The 23,608-nt window shown below is 36.2% G+C and overlaps 1 protein-coding gene across 1 annotated transcript in view; it reads left to right on the forward strand.

Moving 5' to 3' along the window:
• Positions 1-23,608, forward strand: part of CDC42BPA (CDC42 binding protein kinase alpha) — a gene marked incomplete at its 5' end in the record, with an annotated part of 173,733 nt that overhangs the window by 46,647 nt on the left and 103,478 nt on the right. Inside the window, 3 exons of the mRNA XM_082480237.1 lie at positions 305-388; positions 4,735-4,830; positions 9,619-9,767. Of these exons, the coding sequence (XP_082336363.1) occupies positions 305-388; positions 4,735-4,830; positions 9,619-9,767 (329 nt within the window). The remainder of the gene's footprint in view (positions 1-304; positions 389-4,734; positions 4,831-9,618; positions 9,768-23,608) is intronic.

A 23,608-nucleotide genomic window follows, 5' to 3' on the forward strand; every position in this document is an offset into this window, starting at 1 on the left:
AGCAGGAAATGTGATGGTGAGATGTTCTTCTCGCCATCAGATGAGATTGTTCATCTACAGTCACCTAGAAAAAATGATACATAATGAAAAGTTAAAATAGGCTTGTAACTTTTGAAGAATAAATATCCTGTACTGTTGTGATGTTACTATTTCTTAATGGTGATGGCGTGGTACTGTGTGGATAGTAAATCTAAATGTTCAGAACACTGAAGAAAAAAATCTCTAAACTGCAAGGTTTCATAAAAATTAAAACAATGTGTGTTTTCATGTTTTAACTTATTTATCTTTCATTTATATTTTCCAGGTTGCAGTAGTAAAACTGAAGAATGCAGATAAGGTTTTTGCCATGAAGATACTTAATAAGTGGGAGATGCTGAAAAGAGCTGAAGTAAGATTATAGAAATGTTTTCTATAATCATGCAACCTCTTACTCTGCTGAATTGTTACTTCTCTTTCCACAAAACTCTCTATGTATAGAGGGGTTGAGGAGGTGCTTCACTACTTACTGTCAGTATGAAGATTAATATTATAATAAGCTTACAGCAGTTCATTGGAAGTGTTAAAATGGCATGGAATCTTGACTTAGGTGGGGCTGAATGTTTTAGACATTATACCTTTTCTGTAATTGCCCAAGAAATACAAGCAGTCTTTTAATGCATTTATTCTAGTTAGTAATGTAGTCCTTAGCAAGTATTTCCATGGTGAAAGGTAATTACTGAGCTGTAACTCAGCAAGCCTCTTAGTTGATCAGTAGTTAGAACTTAGTCAAGGTCCAATTTCCAATTTGTAGATTGAAAAATCAGAAAGATAAAAGTTTCAAGTTAGTATTGACTGTATGTTTCATAAAAATGTCCATCTGCAAAAATTTGTGATGCAAAGTTCCTCGTTACAGCTTGAGTCCATTCTGTGTTCTGAAAAAGATGGAACAGTTCTTTCACCAGTCCTGCTTTGCCTTGAGTTCCTACTTTCATTATACGACTGCACTCTTCATAGAATCCTCAATCCATTTCCCTGGATTCCTTCAGAAAGAAACTTATAGAATGCAGTCTACACCTGCAGACTTATGTACTAATTTTAAAAATAACACATAGCTAACTCTTCAGATGCCTTTGAAATTCTTCATTTGTGCCTACTAAAAATGAACTGTCTAAAAAATAGATTCATAAAATGTAACTCAGTGTCTTACACATACAAAGTTGCTTTGGCCATTGCGTTTTCTTTAGTTCGGACAGCGCAAGCGCTATCTTGGTGTCGCTTCCAACTTGTCTGATCGAATTATCTCTAGCCTCAGTTTTTGTTTAACTCCTACTTTCCTACTCTGACTGCCTTGCTGTTCAGTTGCTTCCAAGTTTATTCTGATTTCTGGGTTTATGTTTTAATTATATCTTGCTAGGAAATGAGATCACGGGGAAACCATCACACATTTTAAAAAAAAATTTATCCAGACAAATTAAAGCCAATTTCTGATGTGCACATCCTGTCTTTTTTTAATGAAAATGTTATCACATTAAGAAGTATAAGTGGCATGCAGATTGTGGTTAGATGTACACAATGTGTTTCCTCTTTATCCAGAAATTATTCAGATACTGAACAATCTGGCGTTAGTCTTGATACAAAGAGGTATTTCTCTCCAAGACAGACATGTTTTATTATTTTAGTGAAAAAGACCAGAAATAAAGTTCCACTCTATTTTTAAATGTACCCTTTTAAAGTCAGTTTAAAAGCTATTCCTTTCCATTAAAATACAGTTATAAATAGGTTTCAGAGATTTTTCTCTATGCAAGGTATTAAAAATACTCTTCCCATGGGTGCAGCTGAATTTCTGAAAGTTTGAGCAGTTAGCCTAAAAAGAATTACAGCTATGTTTTTCCATATATTTGTAACCCATGGGTGTGTACAGTGGAAAGAGAACCATTGGGAGTGAAAACGCGTTACAAAGCATGCCCTTCAAGAACTGTAAACTGTCATTTTTAAACGATGATGAACGCATCTCACTTGTTACTACTGCTAGGGAAAATTACCCATTTTGGCTCTGTTAGCAATGTGTTGCACTAACACTGAAATACACAGGAAAATCATCCAATAATGCAAGACAAGCGTATAGGTAGGTGTATACATAGCTAGCAGAAATAAGTTGTTCATATATGCCTGTATCAACTCTGTAGGGAGTGGGAGTCATTTGTAAAAGCAGCGAAGGAGTGTGTACCGAGATGTGATGTAGAACTGGGGACATTACTAATACAAGAAGTACCTGGAAGTGTGTGACAGCTTGCTGTTACACTCCCAGGCCTGTTACCCTGAGTGCTGACAATCACTTACAGTTACATGTGTGCCATGGTGGTGCCAGATGAGGCTCAGGAGAGATTAGGACAACTATTATGCAGCATGGAAGCAGTCAGCACTCCCGGAAGGTGCTAACCCTGAGCTGTAAGGACACGAGCACCAAATAGCCGAGCGGTCAGAATGCTTTGCTGGTTGAAGGCCATGATAACAGTATAACTATAACCAAAGCACTAAGTTGGCTTTACTGTGACAGAGAGTTGGATTAGATGACCTCTAGAGGTCTCTGCCAACAATTCAAGGAGACTGCCTAGGGAAGATGAAGTGTAATGTTGAAATAATGAAAGGCGCAAAAAAGGCTTCATTTAAAGAAAAAAAAAAAAAAAAGTAATCAAGCTATGTTACAGTAATTACAATTAAATTTTTTTTTTTTTTTTTTTTTTTTGCTGTGAATTAATTTGCCCATGAACCACTTAGCTGAGATGGTAATAGCCAAAGAGTCTGTGATCTACTGCGGTAATAGCTGTTGCTGTCAGCTCTAGGCATGCTGCCCGGAGGTGGGTGTCTAGAGTGCTCAAGGAATGCATGGTCTTTTGTTAAATCATGGCAAAAACAAGTAGAATTACGTGAACTCCTGTGAATTGTGTCAGTAGAGAGTAGAGAGACTACATGTCAGTTATCCCTGTGAAAACAAGAGTTCATAGTATCTCTCTCTGAAATATGTCAAGAGTTTACAAACAAGGAAAGAAAAAAAAAATCAAGCTGAATCATACAACAGCCTTTCTTCATTCTGAAGATCATTCTTTCTCCTTCTCCCACCCACAAGTCCATTTTTCATTTAATAACTTTGAGGGTATTTTTTTTTTAAAGTATGTCTTGTTATTTTCTCAAATTTCACTCACTTATATGCTATGATTAAACGATACCATCTTTCTTTTTCCTGGTCTACATTATTCTTACTGTATTCTCCAAAAAGAGGATTGGTATGGTTTATTTGCTTCGGGGGAGTTATCTTCTGTTTTGTTTTTACTGCATGTATTCTTTTGCATATAGCTCAATCTAAAATGATACTTCGCTTTTCATTCTTCACTCTCCAAATCCCACAGCCAACAATAACCATGTCAGAGTTCTGGTATTTGCCTATTGGTTTTGGAAATGAAATTGGAAAACTAAAAAGAAAAGGCTGGATTTTCCTTTAAATTTAGCTGTCTCCTAAGACGGAAGAGACAGAGCATGGTTCAAACTGATGAAACATCTTTGTGAAGTAGCAGTGTGCTGGAAGAGATTATGGTCTGTGTTTTTCTCTGATTCTCCATCTGCCTTCTAAATAGAGCCCGTGCAATTATTTTTTCCTTTATCTTTTAGACATTTTTCTGAACAAAATTGTGCGTTGGCATTGCTATTTGGTATCTTTTGCTTTCTTGTGATGTTCACTTCAGAACTCAATCCCGTAAAAAAAATTTAGAATATTTCTTTGCTGTAGCTTCTTTTTGGCTTCTCATCTGTTTGGTCATTTTCCTCTGTCATTCTGCAAAGGTGCTTTTGCTGAGGTATTTTATTCACTTCTCGGGGCAGGTTGCGAAACCTTCATTGAATTAACTGCCTTGCTGCTTTCCAGTTGGTTATTTTCTTCACGTTTTATCTTCTGTTGTTTCATATGAACCTGCGTTCTCCTTCTTGTAGGTATTCCTTAACATTTCTTGGCAGTTCTCGTTCCTCCTCTGTTCCACTCCCTGTGAAGGCACATTTTGACTTCTGTGTTTCTTCCCAGTATATTGAGGGGGAGGTCCTCCTGGGTGTCTTATCAACAGTTTATATCTGGCAAGAGCAATATTCAATTCAGTTCTACTTTTCCTGAGCAAAAAGTGTGGAGAAAACCCCAACTGGTTAATAATTATCAAATTATGGCTACATGGAAGTTATTGGCAACAACTTTCAAATAACAAGAACCTTGCTTATGTGAAAATTCAAGTGTAAAAGTGTAAAAGTAGGCTAACAGCACGATGGGATAAAATGACACAAGACTCCAGATTCTAGTTCTTTAACTTCTGTTGTAGTTATAATTATATAATTCCATTATTGATTGTTTTCTTCAATCTTATATTGCTATTCTGTCATTATTGATACTTGATTTCAATATCTGTATGTACAAAAAATAAAAGATTTTGACTTGGGATTTTTGGACAATGCGAAGCAGCAGCTCATTTCTCCTTATGCATCATTTAACAATAAAGAGAAGTACAACTGTTTAAATTTAAAGTAGGTGGACTTTTCTGATACCTAGTTTTTAATAGATTTTGGCATGTTTGGACAGTGTAGTAAATTGCTTTTTAACTGAGAGGCAGTTTTGAATTCTTTTTTTTCTCCTGAATACAATGTTAAAACATAGTCAGTGTGGAAAATGTTTCTTTACATATTTTACCTAAAGCCTATAATTATTTTTCTCCCCTTCAGACAGCCTGTTTTCGAGAAGAGAGAGATGTGTTAGTGAATGGAGATAACCAGTGGATCACAACATTACATTATGCATTCCAGGATGAAAACTATTTAGTGAGTGTTGCTTTTATGTATATACGGATGGAAATGCAGATTATTAGTTGTGGTTTGAGACAGAAATATAGTTTGTTTATTTGTCAGTTTTGTGTTCTGGACTGTACAGACCATGTGAGCTTCTGTGATTTTGTGCATAAAATTCTGGAGAGTGATCAGAAACTTTCATAGTTTTTGCTATAAGTATCTCGGGAATGCAGCTTTGTTTTCTAAACCAGTTTGTGTTTGTTGATAAACCTTGATCTATCTGCATCATCTTTCTTATAATTCTTCTCTCCACTTTAATTGGATTCACAAAAACAAAAGTGAGCTTACTAACATAAACTTTGTTTGACTTTAATTTTTGCGATTAACGTTGCTGATTACTCTTTTACAGTTATAAATAGGGAGTAGCCCTGTTTTGAAACAGCAGTTCATTTTGATTGGTCTTTGCTTTTTTAAGGACTTAAACCTACTGAGATATGTCATAAAGCAATAAAATGTTCTTGCAACATGGAAGAATGCCACTAAATGCTCATAAATAAGAGTAGGAAGCTGCAACTGTAGATTAAAGTGTCTCTTTAATATTTAATGTTATTTAGTTTTCAAGTATTTTGAAAGACTAGCAAAAAGAAGCTAATATAAGGAAAGTGCCGATTTTCTGTGAAATCTTTCCCACTTAAAATATGTTTTGATTGTGATACACTTTGGGTAATATTTATGCCTGAAAAGGCAAACAACTACACATTGATATGTTTTGCTTATTTGGATTTTGGAGTTTCTATAGAAACAGGACTCTGCACTTGTGAATCTAACTGTTGCCTTAAATGCCACCCAGCCAGCTTCATGATTTGTTAATATGGACAGTAAAATAACCTCATGTTTTGTGTAATTCTGACCTTGCTATTAACAGTATTTCAAAGAAAATATTATATATTCCACAACAGCCTACTAGAATTTGTTTTAATCCTGCCAGTTTTCTTATTTTCACTAAGCACAGAGCAGCTTCTGTTCTTTATCTTTATCTGCTAACAGGAGTTAGTTTTGCAGCCTGCTGGGGAAAATATCAGTAAGACTGTTTTTCATCATTTTAGGGTGAATGTATCACTAGTTCTTTATGTGCTTTTTATTAAAACAGAATATAACAGAAGTGGCCTTTAAAAAAATCGAAGTAGATTGGCAGTAGATGTGGTTGAGCAGTGGATGTTGTTAACCTTGACTTTAGTAATGCTTTTAATACTATCTACTATAGTATCACGACAAGCTGACAAAGTATGCGTTAAATAAACAATAGTGAGGTGGATTGAAAACTGGCTAACTACTGGGGCAAGGGACTGTGATCAGTGACACAAAGTCCAGTTGATGGTGGTATACTCCAGGGCTCCATACTGGGGCTGACATCTTTATTAGTGACCTGGACAATGGAATGGAGTGCACCCTTGGCAAGTTCACAGGTGATAAAAAACCAGAAGTGGCTGTTATGCCAAATGGCAATGCAGTCTGTCAGAGGAACATCAACAGACTGCAGAAGTGGGCGGAAAGGAATCTCATGAAGTTCAACAAAGGGAAATGCAGTGTCCTGCATCTGAGGGGGAATAACTCTGGGTACCAATACGTGCTGGGCCCTGCAGATTTGAGGTCCTGGTGGATAACAAGCAGACCGTAGCCAGCAATGCACTCTCACGGCACAAAAGGCCAAGAGTACCCTGGTCTGCATTAGAAGTGTTGCCAGCAGGTCAGTGGAGGCCTTTGCAGCCCTGATGTGGCTGCATCTGAAGTGTTGTGTCCAGTTCTGGCCTCCCCAGTGCAAAAGAGAGATGGAGTTACTGGAACAAGTCCAGTGCAGGTCCGGAAAGATGTTTAAGCTTTTCAGACAGGAGAAGAGAAGGCTCCGGGGAGACTTTATAGAAGACTTCTGGTACCTAAATGGGTCCTACAGGAGAGGTGGGGAAGGACTCTTTATCACGGAGTGTAGCAATAGGACAAGGGGTAATGGTTTTAAACTGAAAGAGGGTAGACTTAGATCAAATATTAGGAAGAAATTCTTTATTGTCAGGGTGGTGAGACAGTGGAACAGGTTTCTCAGAGGGGTTGTGGATGCCCCATCCCTGAAGGTGTTCAAGGCCAGATTTGATGGGGCTTTGAGTAACCTGGTCTAGTGGGAGGTGTCCATGCCCATGACAGAGGGGTTGGAACTAGATGATCTTTAAGGTCCCTTCCAACCCAAACCATTCTGTGGTTCTATGATCTTTCATATGAGGAGAGGCTGAGAGAGCTGGGACACAAACTGAAACACATCAAATTTTGTCTGAACACAAGAAAATACTTTTTTACTGTGAGGGTGGTCAGATGCTGGAACAGGTTGCCTGGGGAGGTTGTTGAGTCTCCATCCTTAGAGATACTCAAAACCCAACTGGACACTGTGCTTGTCAGCCTGCGCTAGCTGACCCTGCTTGAGCAGATGAGGTTGGATTGGATGATTTCAAGAGGTCTCTTCCAACCTAAATGATTCTGTGATTTAGGATTAAATGCCCATGTTAAACTTCCACTAGTTACTAGAATTTAATGTCCTTAAATCTGTGCTTTTTCTTTCTCTTGGAAGGATGGTGCTGTTGTACAGTAGTGTTTTGAGGTGTATTTGAAACTTGAATAGATCTGATGATTGTGTGCACTTAGAAAATATTTTTAAAGCTTTTTTTAAAAAAAAAAAAACACAACTTTTTTTTTCTAAGGATGTGAGTCTGGCATTGGATGGGACACTATGCATTGACTGAATTGTGTTGTTAAAAAATTAATTGTTAAACAGCTTTAATTCCTGTGCATGTGTTTAACTTCAAGAGCATGACTTAATACTTTAAGTTACAGTATAAATGTTGGCATATTTGAGGAGTTGAGGGTTTTCTAGTCATTAAGCTACTTTGTTGCTTTTGCAAAGTGGGAGGTGCAGAGTCCTGTGTTGTAAGAGCCAAAATTCCTTTATTTTGGTATATCCAGTAACTGACTTGAACTGCTTTTAAAAGTGCTGAAGAAATGAGAACAGAGATCCCACATCAGTTATGAGAATCTTAAGAGGTTTTGTTCCATATGCTTTCAAAGCAGTAAGTTAAGCTCTTGCAGATCTCTATATAGTATATCAGCTACTAATAATTATATTATATTCCAAAGGCTTAATGTATTTTCTAAAACTGTAAAACATGAGAAGCTGATACTGTAGACCTTGTTTCAGGGGGAGTGTAGGAGCACCACTGAACAGAAGATACTTATCTTGTGTAAGGCTTGTGAGCATAATTTAAGTTTACTAGTCATGTCACAAAGCAACAGATGAAATCTTGATCGTCAGCATATTTAAAAATTTCTGGAAATGAGCTCTGTACTTTCTTTGTGCGTGTGAAATCAATGAGGATGCCCAGGTTATTCTGTATCAAATTGTTAAAATTTTTGTTCATCACCTTTATTGTTATGGAAAGTATGAGGGAAAAGAAACAAGCATAAGATTTCTGTCTGCTTCACATCTTCCTTATAGCTGGTATAAATTTGCAGATTTTTTCCACATGTTTTTCCCACCTTCAAAAAAAGAAATTAAGACTTGAACAAATGAGGAGAACTAGTTATAAAAAGTCCCTTTAGGTTGTTTTACCAAAATTTTAAATAACAATAATTTATCCAAATTTGATTATCTTTAATATTTTTTCTTATTTGCGATTCATTGTACACTATTGTTAAAAGTCACTGCTTCAAATGTGGATATATGTTGCCTTGCTACAAGCAGAGGTTGGAACTCTAGGCAAAAGCTTTCAGATACTATATACTTTAGTGGGAAACTATTCTAATTAGTCTGTCCGCAATGATGGTTGAAAGTAATGTCGTAGCAGTGAGTGTTAAATTCAATTGCTTATAATTAGTTTGTTAGTTATAATTAGTGTGATTTTTTTTTTTTCTTTTTGCCATTTGCCCTTCCAGTTGCTGTTCCAGAATTAAAACAAACTAAGCTAAGCTAAAAAGATCTTAACTGTGAGTTTCCCGCTTTTCTTAAGTTTACCTTTTCCAGTCATTTTGACGATGTCTCTAAATGAAGTGGGATTTCATTCTGTCATAATATGGTAAAATGGAGAAAAGTTCTGATCTCTTTAAAGTCTTTGCACCTTGTTCAATGGCAAGCACGTTTTATGTTTCATTAATAAATCAGAAATCAAACGTATTTTCCTCCATCATTTCAATTAGATGAAGTGACACCTTCTGTTGTATGTTGGCAGATATTGTGTGTGATGTCAACAGTATCTGGAATTGTACTGTGAGCCACTGGAAGTCTTTGCCTTAATCTGAGTAGTCTAAAAACCTTACTCTCCAAAATTTCCCATGTAATGGGAAAAGAAGATGGTAGGAAAAATGGAAAAGGGAAGCCTGGGAAATTAGGGCTATTAAATGAGATCCCAAGTTAACACAATTGGTTTTGGTTTTATAGGTCTGTGCTTTAATCCTTTTGTGTTCTTTCAAAGGGTACTGTTTTTATAACAGAATCCTGAGTATCTAAATATTTTATGCTTGGTGGATGAAGCTGATGCTATTTTGTCATGAGGCTTACTGTATTTGGAGAGGTACGAATATGAAAAATATTCAAATAGGTTAAATACTAAAATGAGGCTGAACCAGCTAGTGTTTTCAGAACATCTAAGCATCTTGGTTAGCTTTTTTTAATGCCCATAATATTTTTTTGCAATAAATTAATTTTTATGCTTCAATTAATTTTAGTCTCTGATTCATGCAACAATTTTTTTTTTCCTTTTTTTTCTTACCATTCCCACTCCTTAGTACCTGGTTATGGATTACTATGTTGGAGGAGACCTGCTTACATTGCTCAGCAAGTTTGAGGACAGACTACCTGAAGATATGGCTCGGTTTTATTTGGCTGAAATGGTGATAGCTATTGATTCGGTTCATCAGTTGCATTATGTTCACAGGTAAGTAATTTGAGCTCCAAATTCTTATTGGAGTTGTGAGGAGCTACTTGATGGAGTGAGAATAATTCCTGTTAAGGGGTTTAAGCTAGTAACAAGTATTTGTCATAATAGTAAGAATAATAGAACGGACCTGCCAACATCTTGTGGTTATTGACAGCTGTTGCTAACCTTTCACCATATTGTCAGAGATGTGAATGAGGAGATTTCATGAATATCTGAATGCATGTGATGAATCTTGCATACTGGTATGTTTCAAAGTTAATGATCTGTAATTTGTAAAACCCAAACTGGAAACCTGTTTGTGAAATATGATCAACTTTGAACAGATTTATTGGAGTGTCAGATTATGTTTCTTAATTAATTTTGTTCAACCTGTATGGAAGTTGAAAACACACCATTGTGTGGTCTGCTTTGGATTTTTTTCACCATTTTCTTTTGGATTTAATGAAACTACCTTTAAAATGAAGTGATGGCATTTTGCTAAATAAGGGGAAGTACTTAAATTGTAGTACTTATCTTTACCTTGGTATATGAAAAAATAATGTATTCTGGTCAAAGGAGAATATGGAGTTTATGGAGTTGTTTGTGTCTAGCTTTTTTTGAGGCCATGATTGTGGTGTTTTGTTTTTTTCCACAAATCTAGCATAATCTTTTCTTTAATGTATCATTCTCTGTTGAATTCAATGATAGCTCTTGCATGTGGAGCAGAAGATTACCATACAACAGGCAGAATTTTCAAATGTACTCAATAGATGGAGTTTTCCTACTGATTTCTGCCAAAGTACAAATTGTTTAAGCTGAACCATTAAGTTGGCAGAGTAAACTCTCTTGGTACATCCATCTAGCACCCTTAGTCAAAATCTATACTGACCATTGCTTCTTTTACTGTTTCTGCTTGCCTGCTTTGCTCCAGAAGAGTTTTGGTAGTTTACCTTTTTTTTTTTTTTTTTTTTTTTTTTTTTTCTGTCCAAAAAGTGTGTTGTGGTTCATTTTGGTTTGTTACTGGGTTGTGTTTTGTTTCCTTTGAGACAGTGGCATTTCATGAAAGAGCTGTAGCTAAGAGTTCTTAAAGGTGGGATGGTGTTAAGCTGCAAATTGCTCTTCTGGTATATTTTGAAATCTGCTAGTTTTTTTGATGCACTGTGTCTACCGGGTAAAGAGCTCTTTGTGCTACTGCTTTATGGAAAACCCTAAGTAAAGTAATTCCTTAGCAGTTTTCTTGAATTTTGAAGATTTTAACTGTGTATTTCTGAGAAACTGTTCATTTAGGATCTGATGTGAAAGGCTTTTGTATTCAGTATAATTTGGATCTAACTTCTAAAATGTGTTTGTGGGTAAACTGTTGAGATGCTGTCTCCTGTTACCAGGTGGAGAGTACTTCATGTGCTACATAGACTGCTGTATTTTACCCAGTAAGTCTGCATATGTGGTAGTAACTCTTCCCAGAACAGATGCACACCACCTATACCTTCTCCTCCAAACAGATCAAAACCTCTGTAATTCAGCACTGTTAGCATGTAAGATGCAGCACATGATACTTCCATGCTCAAATAGTTAATTTCCCCAAGATGAAATAGCTGTTGGTGTAAAATTTTGATAAAAACTCCAGTAACATTGCAGTTCAAAACAACATACTAATTATTATGCTATTACTACAAATACTTAACAAGAAAAAGGCTTATGCTTTCCCAGTCCTTTGTTTGATTTGTGGCTTTGTCAGTGAGGTTCCCATGTTTGGCATTTTATCATAAATACTGCTGTAATACAGTGCCTGTTTATAAGGGCATGTTTTACAAAGATAAAAAATGTAAACAGCACTTGAGTATACGTTCAATGATAAGCCTTTGAAATGAGACTTTTTCCACTGTTAGTTTTATTAGGATGTTTGTAACTGGTAAAGAAAAAAAAAAAAAAAAAAAACAAACAGGGAAAAGAAAACACATCATCTAAATGCCACTAACTGTTGGCCACATTCTTTTTGGGAGTGTGTTGCATGCGGCAAAAGACATAGGAGAAGGACGAGGAAAATACTACTAGAACATGGATACTGCAACAAGCTGTAGTTGTGATATTTCAGATGAATAGCAAATATGCATCAGGATTTGATCTAAGTTGTAGCAAGTGAACTAGAAATCACGCTTTAGGCATGTTTTGTTCAAGGTTTTGTTGTTTTTTTTTTTTTCATACAAAGAGATAGCAGATTGTTTTGGTTTGTTTCCTTTTAGTGCCCTAGTTCGATCAGGATGGTTTTTCACATTAACCATACAGAGTTGTGCTTTGAATTCTCTCGATGTTTTTGTACCTTTTAAAAATTGTATTTCTGTCTTTATTCTCAGTGTGTCACTCCTCTTGCTCTTTTCTATCATTAATCACTTTTTTGTTGTCAGTTAGTTTTGTTTGGGAGTGATACTGATTGCAGTGCTAGTTCATTTGCAGACTACTCTGATGTCAAATGCAAGTCACTTTTTTCTAAAGTACATTGGCCAACATTCTGAAACGTCGAATACAAACAACCTCATCATTACTTAAATGAAACTGCTGTGACTGTATTTCAGGTTTCGGAGTTTCAAATTTGAATGCCATTTCTGCACTGGCATTGTGGGATTGTGGGACGAATTTATAGGGTGAAGGAGATAAAAATCTAGGTATTAGCAGAATTGTGCAGAGAAATGTTTTTGAAGCTGTCTCTTCCTACCTACTGAATTGAAGAAGGAGAAAAGTTGCTAGATGAAAATAACATCAGTGCTACCGTTTTTAGGATATTTGTATTCTTTTGTTTTTATCCACTTTTTAATTTAAATATGTGATTTAACGTTTTTGAGATAACATCAATCAGGACAGAAAATTCAATAACTTTTAATTTCTGATCAATTAATTTCTGTGAACAAATCATGTGGTATTTTACCCAACAGTTAAATTATGGCTCTATATGTTAATAAAATGGCCTCTTCTTTAACATGTATCTTAGCTTTTGCTATTGTCATAAATGCACCACTGCTGGCATTACTAAATGACATTCACAGCTCCAAGACTAGCTTTAGAAAGAAAACTTCATCTAAATTAAATATATGTGCAGGTGTTCACAATGAGGAAGAAAATATGTATGTGTAACTCTCACAAATACATGACTTCCTTGGGAGCTCATGTAAGGCTTAGACCTGCCCCTGCTACCTTAAATTACTAGTTTGTACTGATGAAGTGATGCTTGCTTGTAGGCCAAGGTCAAATATTGTCTTGTGCCAATTTTCTGCAAACTGTAGTATTATACAGGATAAGATTTTATGTTTATTAGGAATTAACATAAATTTGTTTTATGAATTTGTAGCACTTTTTTGGGGGGGGTTGTCTGAAAAAAGCCTCTACGTACATTAATATTTATTTCAGTTTCAAAGTTGTGCTGTTACTTAATGCCTCATGGCATATGTTAAAAGCTTATCTTTGCATGGATTATCAAATATCCAGGTGTGGGCTGGGGTAAAACTTACCAGCTTAAGCTAGGTAGCTACACTTGATATATGTGTGTCGTGTTACCTCAAACATTTAAAATCTTTTTTTTCCTAAAACTGAGACGTTAACTCCTTAATTATTTTATGGGTGAGCCAATTACATTTTATGTAAGGTGGAAATTCATGTGTAAAATGCTTGGGTTTTGTCTCAATCCTTTTAAGTAAAAAAGGCTTCAGAAGGCCTGGTTCCTCTGAGGATTGCAGAAGGTACCCTCTGAGCATGTCCTAGACCTAGGCACAGTGAGGGTGCCGCTGGTGGCTTTGCATGCCCCTTGAGTGTGTCTATGCTGCTGCCTTTTGTTCTGTCTTCTGAGGCAGCCCTTACTTTAGTAAGGGTGCATCTAAGTCTGTCTCTGTCCGAAATTTCATTTGGGACATTCCAGCTTCTTGAATAGTACAGAATTATAAGTGTTAATGTGCTTAAGTTATTTTCATCTTGACTTTCTTTCCTCCATCTATTTGTTCTGTGCAGGGTCACGCAGTGATTCAGTGCAGCTAGGGAGTGTTCAAGTCATGATCCTCCAGACCACTGCAAAAATATTCATTTAAAATAGTTTTCATATATTGGCACACACCCATGTTAAACAGTTTTCTTTTGCTATTGAATGGTAAAACAATCCTCACTTACCTTCTTACTAAGAAAATATTAGGGAAGGATTATGAAACACCTATGTTAATTATTATTTTTGTTGGTTAAGTTTATGGGAGGATAGTTAAGGCTACAGCAGGGCAAGCTCTCAAGTTACATACATTTCAGATGTTGTCTTTTGCATGTAAAAAGATAGCTATGCAAAGCATAAACACATTTATTTCCATAAGGTATGTGAGATTACAGTTAGCTTGATCAGTGTGTTTCTGGATTTCTAGTTGCCGCTGTCTTTCAGTCTGAAGGATTTTAACATTCTAAACCACCAGATACATTGTTATTTTTTTTTTCCCTTCTCTTTCCATTTTCTTTATCAACTTCTGAAATTAAGTTGTGCTTCAGTGGAACATTTGAGTTCTTAAAATGTAGAGCGGCAGAATTCTCTGTGGAAGTGACATCCTTTCTGAGAAATATTGAACATGAGGGAATAAATCCATTGGAGGGATAAAAGAGCTGTGTATTCCCTATCAATCCAACCTCTTCTTTGGTTTTAACAAGAAGGTACCGTTTGTTCTCAGTAAAAATCATCTTAGGGATATCCCTGAAATATTTACTGTAGTTCGCAGGCAGCTGAAATCTGGGATTCTTTGTAGGATGCATTTCACTTTCAACTATAAGTTTCAGTGCCAGCATATCCATTTTTGACTTGCTGAATAAGTGGTTTTCTGTTTTCTGGGTGTATCCCATCTTTCCTGATCATTAATTTGCTTAAGTGGAAAATTTGGGGATGGAAGGCACATCTAGGGAGTTAGCTGCATTGCGTGGTATGTCTGAGTTGAGTTGGCACAAGGGTGAGCCAAGTGCTCTGGCCTTTGGTAAAGTGAACCGTAATTGTGGGTTTGAAAGAAAGCAACAACATATTTGAAGTGTTTACCAAACTTTGCAACAGACATAATGTCGAACACACACATGAAGATGTCCTTACAAAGTGCTGAGAGTGAAGGAAACAAGGCTAGAAAAATAAGGAAAAAATAACATGAGATTATTTTGATAGTCTACTGAAAATGTATTGCTTTGAAGTGTTGCATGGTTTAGTTTTACATGGAAAACTGCAGGACAGAAAGTTATTTTAATGAGTATTTGGTAAGCTAGTGCTTCCTTAAAAGGTATTCCTTTACAGAGGTAGGAGAGCTCCGTGAGTCTAGGCTCTGTTTCCTCTCCATTTTTCCACTGAGGAAGGGCTGGAAACAGAGGTCATCTTTACAGACTCTGAGCTTTCATTTTGCCGTGTGACCCCATAAGCTATAAATGCTGGCAGCTGCTCCCGTAGCACTCCCTCAGGGTGGCATTTGATTTGCAGTGAGGACCATGGGAGGTTAATGATATTTGACTAGAACTTGTCAGTAGGATTTCTGAAGGCGCCTGTGATGAACTAGAAGTATTTTGAAATAAAAGACCCGTATATGCTTGGAGTGCCGAGAGCTAGTGAATCAGACTGGCTGTGCTGTCATGTAGAAGACAAATGGTTTCTTACAGTATTGTGTCTAGTGAGAGTGTTAAGTGAAAGCTGTGTAATGTGTGCCTGAGCTAGCATAGACCTATATTCTGTGTTACTTGAGCAGAAGGAATTTAGAAACCCTGATTCCAGTGCCATAAGCGATAGTAGCCTTGAGTAGTCCTTTCAGCAGAGGTGCTTTTACAAATTTATCCTTTGGCCTTTTTTTGCCCATTGTTCCTCCCTCCCCAAGATTCAAGGTCCAGACATCCCTACTGCTCTGCTGAAACAACGGTTTGTGGGGCTGTGCGGTGAACCGAATGAGGACACCAGTCCAAGCTAGAAGTAACTTTTACATTTTAACTAACCTGGGTCAATTCTCCAATCTGTTTGATGGAGAAGGACAATAGGAGCAAATAGATTTTATTGGAAAGACCAGCTTAAAGCTATGTTCGTCCACTTTGTGCCCATTTTTTCCCTACATCCACTGAGTGGTACTTGAGATATCTGGGTATTTCTTCAACTCTGATTTTAAAGAAAAAGGGGCACAAGAAGTTGTTGCAGCTGGGATATCTTAAATTTAGTTAGCCATAAACGCCTTACCTTTCATGTCTGACGCCTACCTCCTAAAGAAGGAAATTCTTGATTGTCAGTTGAGGAAGGCCAGAAAGGCAAGGAGCACGCCCCTCCATGCTTTCTGGTGAGTCCCCACCAGTCCTTTAGCTAGACACACCTTTATTAGAGAGAAGACTCATAGGGAAAGGAGAAATGTGTAGATGAAGGTGGTTTGTGGTTTGGTTTGGGGTTTTTTTTTGTGTAGATTGGGATATCTTCTGGGTACAGTTCCTTGAAAGGCAGATGGATGTGGGCACTCTGTCAGATGGTATGTAATCCTCTTTAGGTAGGAACTGGATGTGGTTGTCATAAAACTGAAGTATGTAAAACCCTCCTAAAAGTGAAAATGAGAGAGACAGACAAGAAATAAAGTTTGCCTGAAAAGGATCGTTTTTAACGTTGTACGTTATCGGGAAAATTCTTAATGCCAAAAGTCTTATATAAAATATCCTGGTCTTGCCATCCAAGCACTAATGTTTATAGCGAGGCACAGTGGATGCTAAGTGTGATAGAACTTTCCAGGAGATACTGCTGCCTCTAGCATAAAGACTAATTTCACTTCTGTGATGTGTGCTGGAAAGTAAGTCCAAGTTAGAACTGTCATAGCTCTGATACGAGATCTGTTTCAGTGTCTGATGAAGTTGGAGGTGTTTTCAAAATTTCATAACTTCTTTTGAAGACAAAACATTCCCATTTGAAAGCTGGTTTTATGGGAGTTAAGCTATAATTTTACACTCATTCTTTTCTGATTATTTCAGACCTGGAAATATTTTCTCCTACTACTTTCATTGATATCCAAAATCAACAGCAGGAAAGTAGGACAAAAACATTTTCCTTGTTTCTGAATTTTTACTCCTAGTGACTGTGGTTCTGAGGGTGTAATTAGCTCATGGTTTGGTGGCTGAGGACAGAGTTGGTAATTAACACTTTCAGTGATTTTGTTCTTGTATATAAAGCTCAGAAGATGCAGGCAGAAATGAGGACGGCAGTTGTGCGATGGGAGTCTTCGTTATTCTCAAGTTTTTTGTTAATATTGTGTGGAGACTGATTGCCTCATGTTTTCTCTTCGACAGACTTTCCATTTCATCTTCTTGTGAACGCAGTATTTATTTCATAACTACCTCCTTTCATAGTGTCTCAAATTTTCATTTATTAATACCCTATGTGCTCCTCAAGTTTCCCCTTAGAATGTCTTTTTTAATTTACAATTAAGAGCCCTTTGCTCCTTTCTTTTTATTTGAAATACAATTGGTTTTATGTTGTTAGATTAGATTAGTTCCGTTTAGAAGCTGCACGGGACAAATTCATTATCTTGTCATTGCATAAATAAGCAATAATAACTTGGCTTTATCGTTTGATATTCCTGTAGTTTCAGTATAAAACCATAACATCAAGATGCTTGAACACCTTATAAGAAGTGTTTTAAACCATTGACTTTTACATAGTTTCTTGGTAGAGCATTCTGCCCAGTGAGTATTTGGTGGGTTTGGGGTGAGACCGTCTTCACTATCTGAACTGCCAGATTTGACAAGTAGGAACTTGGGGTTTGAATTTCTGAATTAAATTGCCATTGCCCCAACTGTTAAATGTAATACTTTCTTTTCATAGTAAATTAAGATATCCTTGCAAGATATCTTAATTAAATTGAGATATCAGTGCAAGAATCTGATTCCTGAAAGGGCAGTTAAGGAAGTTATCAGCCCAAATAACCTTGTCTGTATTGAAGCTGTTCTACAGCAAGCATTTCCCTGTTACGTTTCCAGAAGAGCTGTTGTTAGAAGAGCCTACCCCTGTTCCTTTTTAATAACAGCAAAATAGTACTAGATTTTCACTTCTTACATGAGAAAAAAATTGGTCACTTAACATCCTGCAAATTAGAATACTGCTTACAAAGCAGATGCTTGCGTAAGGTCATGCTTGGTTCAGTTATGGAAGGCTTTGTGGTTGGGGTCAGGGAAGCAAGACCTTGTGGAGCTTTATCTGAAAAGTTGTATTGAAATCTTTATTGACTCAGGTGCTGTGATGTTTATGCTGTTCAGTTTTTCTTTATTAGCTATTGGGGGGCAGCCTTTAGCATTTCCTTGTGCAGGAGGAAGCAGTGATATTACTGCCACTGTCACTCAGTAATTCTTAATCAGATATAGCGTGTAAAATCCAGGAAAAGGGTATGTTAGAAAGGTAGAAAAGAGAAAATACTGGCTAGAAGAGAAGGAGAAAAAAAGGGGAGAGGGGGTTAAATCTGATCTGGTGTAATGGTAGCAAAGTTGTGTGTTTGTTATATAGGAAAATGAACTTTTAGCACAGAAAGGAATTTACTTTTATGCAGGTACAGCTCTTTTAGGATTTTGCTTAACTTTAAGGGCTGAAAGTTCAGGCATAAGTTCCTACCTGAGATATTAAAAAAAAAATTAGGATTTTTAAATTTTATTTTTAAGCAAGCATTGTGCCTTATGCTTTATGTTCAAAGAAAAAAGTGGACTACATATGCAACTTGAATATAACAACTTTTTCAGTAACCCTGTCCTTTGCTCAAACACACTAAAATTACACTTATTAAGAATAAACAGTGCACTTATTTTTCTCATTATTTTTAAAGTCCTGATGTGTTTTTCTGCCAAAAAATGTAGTGCTGGAGATATGGGGATGTATTTAAACCAAATTAATTTCTTCCTTCATAGCCTCTGGCTACAGTTCCTTCCTCAGTGTGTTGCCATCAAGAGTTTTAGGCAGATGTTACAGTGTTTATTATATCTGGATCATGCTTGTCAGTATGTTTTGTTCATTTGTTTTCTAAAAATGATGTAAGCAAAAGACATACATTAATTATGTCTCATGTCTGTTATTACAGGGCAGAGTAGTAGAGCTGTAGACGTATGCTTCAAACTTGGTCTAGCTTATTGCTGTGTGTTTCCTTGGCATTTGGTTGGAATAATGATTGTCTTACAGTGTGTTCTACCCGAACACATTCTGAGCGGTTTATGGGGTGAGAGTCTTTAGGATACATTTTTATTCTTTTCCTTCATTTCTGTTTTGTAAGAATAATGAATGAATTGTTCTCATATCCTTTCCATCAAACTGTTAACTCTTTTCTGTGATTTAAACGTGATAGGGGCCTATCTATTAAATAGAGCTATTGTTGTCCTGAAGAGTTGCTTTAGATAAACTACAAAATATTCCTGTATGAAAGTGCAGTTTTGATCTCTAGTGCAGTGGTCTTCTAGAAAAAGCAAATTCTTGCAATCCTCCTCAGAAGCAAGAGATATCATAGACTAATTTAATGCTAATTTTACATATAAATATATTGGTATTTGAAGCACATATATGAAGCACACTTCATTTTTAACATGCTTGCTTGTGTATATGCTGCCATAATTTTGCTTAGCAAAAGACAAACTGTTACCAGAACTACTTTCATACTGACTAATCCGGTACACCAAAATTGTTCTACAGCCTGCAACTGCATGCAAGCATGTAAAGGGCTGTCCTAGTGACTGAAAAGAGATAACTTTATAGAGCGCCACATGGATGACACGATGATAAGCAGAAACTTTTACAAAAAACAAAGCAGCAAGATCTTGAAATTGTCTAATAATGATTCCTGACAATTAAGTGATGAATAGGGTCAACTGGGTATCAGATGGTGTCCCACTGAGGTGTATGGGAGTCTTATACGCTGTATCTGGGAATATGAAGATAACTAATGATATCTTCATTTAATGTATGAAGAAAGTGGAGTACAGGTGTAATGAAAAATAAAGACAGGGTGTAATTTCATATGATGGCCATATTTTCTTTTTAATAGCAGAGCAATAGAGTGTTTCAGTCCAGGTTGATTTTTATCTCTGACTGGGTAGATGTAACAACAGTCAAGCTATAGCCAAGAGTAAGTGGAACATTTAGATTATGAATACTTCCAAAAAGGATAGTAGATTTTGGTACTGCAGCAAATAAGGCAAGATAAGAAATCTATATGTGCTGTATTTCAAAAACTGGTTTTGATCATGGGAAAGTGTTGCAAAATAGAAAGAAGAATTGGAAAAGATAATGTTTCTTTATTTAAATGTGAGTCTAACTCTAAACAGTTTAGTAGTGATGAAAAAGAACTAAATTTCTGTACCACAATGACTGCTTCATTTTGATCTGTTTCATACTATTGGAGCTACAGTTAGGTTTTGGCACACGTTTGGCAGCCTGATTGAAGTTTCTTGCATGTAAGCTAAGATTTTAGGAAATGTTTTTACAGATCACAATTTTTGAAGTAGTGTTTCATGCCGATTTTGACTATGGTCATTCCTAAAGATGTCGTTCACTCTTAAAGTTGTCAGACAACTTTCAACTTTCAGAAACTTTAATGTCAAGGATTGCATATAATATTCCACATGCCATTTTAGAAAAAACTTGTGTTCTAGCAGTGGTATTATTCTCTTTCTGCTATGATATTTCTCCCAGTGCAACCAAGAGCCATGGTTCCATCACACTGAAAGGGTACAGGTATAATATAATTATGTGGGGTACACATTCCTTCTCCTCTGTCATTTACAGTTAATAAGGTCTTAGTGTATAGGTGAAGTTTCTGCTGTTACTGTCAATAGGCAGGTATTTACATTTTTCACTGTTAAATTTAACCTGATTTTTATTGTTTATAGTGTTCAGTTTAGCCATTTCTGTATGTCTGATATTCTAGTCTTCCCTGCTGTTACTTCTGCTTTTCAGCTTTGTGATATCTACAGATTTTATTAGAATGCATTTATTTTTGTGCCAAGGTTATTAACTGAAATGTTAAATCAGTTTCAAACTGACCCTGGAGGGTTTCCACTCATAATCTTCCTCCAATTTTATTTCCTCTTTCTGAACCTATCCATTGCCATCTCTATTTTAGAAAGTTCCTTACCAATACCGTTACTGGTCCTGGCATTCATTCTTTTAGTGGTGCTATTACTCATAGGGGAAAAAAAAATTCTATTAAAATATTTTCATATGTGATTCTGTGTCAATTCATAATGCTGTGACAAAAATTACCTGATCCTGATGACTTGGCATACATAGGAATTCAGATTTTCCTCCCAGTGTTTGCATGGTCTAACATAGTATTCATTATAAGCATTCTAAATATTAAGCATTATGTTTGAGAAAGTGAAAGTTGAATAATGTTAAAAAGTCTATGTATTTTCTGCCCGATTAATTGCAATAGCTCCAAATAACATTCTCCCGCTATTCACTTGCATCTCAAAGCTGGTTTTCTTTTTTTAAGACCATAAAAGCCCCAAAGGTATAGGAAATTCAATAACAAAAGCATGATTTACAGTGGTGGCTTTTGTCCACTGTAGCCAAAAAAGCAATTATTGTCAAGTTGCAACTCTTGCATAAACATTCATTCATGAATGTTTGCTTATTGCTTTAAACCAGAGTTCATGGAAAATACGTGTCTGAGATTCTGCATTACTAAGGTTATGATTGCTTTTGACACTCAGATGCTTTGGAGAATTGTGAATGCTGAAATGTAAAACATGACTGCCATTTGAATATTGTAAGTGGGATTAACTTGTTGCTTATCAAAACATCAGAAGTGTTCTGAGGATGTCATGGGGAAGAAATGCAGCATTTGTGTGTAGTATCTGACTTCAAACTAGACCTTTGCATCGCTTCTCACAGATTTAATTCCAATTAAGGAAAACTGATTTCTAATCAACAATGATATCTGACCTTAACATGCCTAAGATAAATAAGTATGTGTCATCAACAATTACGCCAGCTCAATTAGAAACATGAACAAACATAGAAGCTTCTCAGTGTAGTTTCCCTGGGGAGATTAAAGTTCTGTTATCCCGTTTTGCTTGTTCTGTCATTTTCCTGCTTTTTCTATGAATATACCAACACACAAAATATCTGTCCCGTAATTTTTAAATGACTTAGTAACTTCGATACTACGCCATTATCTACATGAATGCAAAACACCTTGCTGATTTCCCTACCTACCTTTGAAATGTGTTGCGGTAATCTTTCTATGTTGCTGCCTGACAAAACTGTGCCTGTCTAAATGTATTCATCTCTGTCTTCCTCCAAGTTTACACTAACTGAATGTGTGTACCTTAGAGTGTCTTGGTGAAACTAACGTGAAACCTCTAACATGCTGAAACACTTTGGAGAATATAATATAAAAACCCCTAGATTTTCACTCTGACTTTCAGTGTATGTCTTCCTGGTGTGGGTACCAATTTCTGTGGGTTAGAAGGTGGTGTCTAATGTTTTGACTGTGCTTATGCGATTCAGGGTAATAAAACACGCTTGTGAAATACTTGGCTCTATTATTACTTCCCAATTTCCTAGTATGAGATTGGTACAATTTAACATGTGTATATAATAGAAGCAGCATCAAAAATCTTCTAATGCCTCTGTGCTAGAGAGAGTGATGAAATAATAGAGTTGTTCTGAAAAATCAGGAAATTCCTGTTGCTGCATGAAAACAGAATATCTTGAACTGGGATAAAGATGTTTCTGGTCTCCTGTTAGAAATTTTGACACAATCTTGATTTAGTTCTTGGGTTTTGTTACGATTGAAATTCTCTATAACTGGTCTGCTTGAACACAGTGCAGCAGTTACTGAAGACCAAATGTACATTTAAGGTAAAAATGCAGCTAGTGTGTGAAATAGTTGAGGTATGTGTGCTTGTGTGGGATTCATACTGCAGGATTTGACTTCATTTGTATTTTATGGTAATGAGAATTCTTGGCTGGAAGTTCCTGGTGGTGTGATACTAGTTTGTACAACGTTCAAATAGCATCAGTAACAATCTTATTGAGATTTGTAATTACATTTGAATAATATATTAAGCAGAAGAACTCTGCATATCTTATCTGCTATGTTCTACTTCACAGGAGGTCAGAGCTGGTCCCTTCAATAGGCTTTATTAGGGACCTTGAAAACTGACTCTAGGCAGATAAGAAGAAACTAGAAAATTGGGTCTAGCTAAGAGGAAAAACATGATTAGTTCAACCAGAATTCAACTGGTAAATCCTTGTTACTGTTCCAAAATAATTGATCTTCTCTCAGTATTGCATATTTATAAAAGTGTCGATAATTGATGGTTGTGTTTTATCATTATAATTTCTTAGAATCTTGCAACAAAGTCTTTAAAATACTACTACAACTGAAATGAAGGGGGGAAAAAAAGCCACAAAATTCTCAGAATATATCTAGCAAGATGCATGTGACTTTTTTTATAAATAGTACATCTTGAAGCAGATAGTCGAGTTACTTGCCCAGTCTCGTCTTTCAGGCCAGGGGATTCACCTGGTGCCAGAGTGGAGGATTTCATGTCAATACAGTATTTGAGTTGAATTTAACCTCAGTAGATGCAATTTTCAGGAGAGTAGCAGAGGCTTTTTTTTTTTTTTTTTTGAAACTTCTATATGTGTTGAATATGAATGAATATGTGTTTGACATTTAAATCTCAATGCTGGGGTTTGGTTTTATTTGTTATACTAAAGTAAGTCAGGCAGTACTTTCCCACTATTATGTAGTTTGTACCATTTGGCTAGTGGTGAGTTCAGAAAAGTCTCTCCTGGTTGGAGCTGAGGCACAGGCACCAATTAGGAATGATCTTTGACTCCACCCTTCTGAAAATGAGATCAGTCTTAC

This window comes from Vanellus vanellus, assembly GCF_965231255.1.
Source record: "Vanellus vanellus genome assembly, chromosome: 3".
Taxonomy (NCBI): Eukaryota; Metazoa; Chordata; class Aves; order Charadriiformes; family Charadriidae; genus Vanellus; species Vanellus vanellus.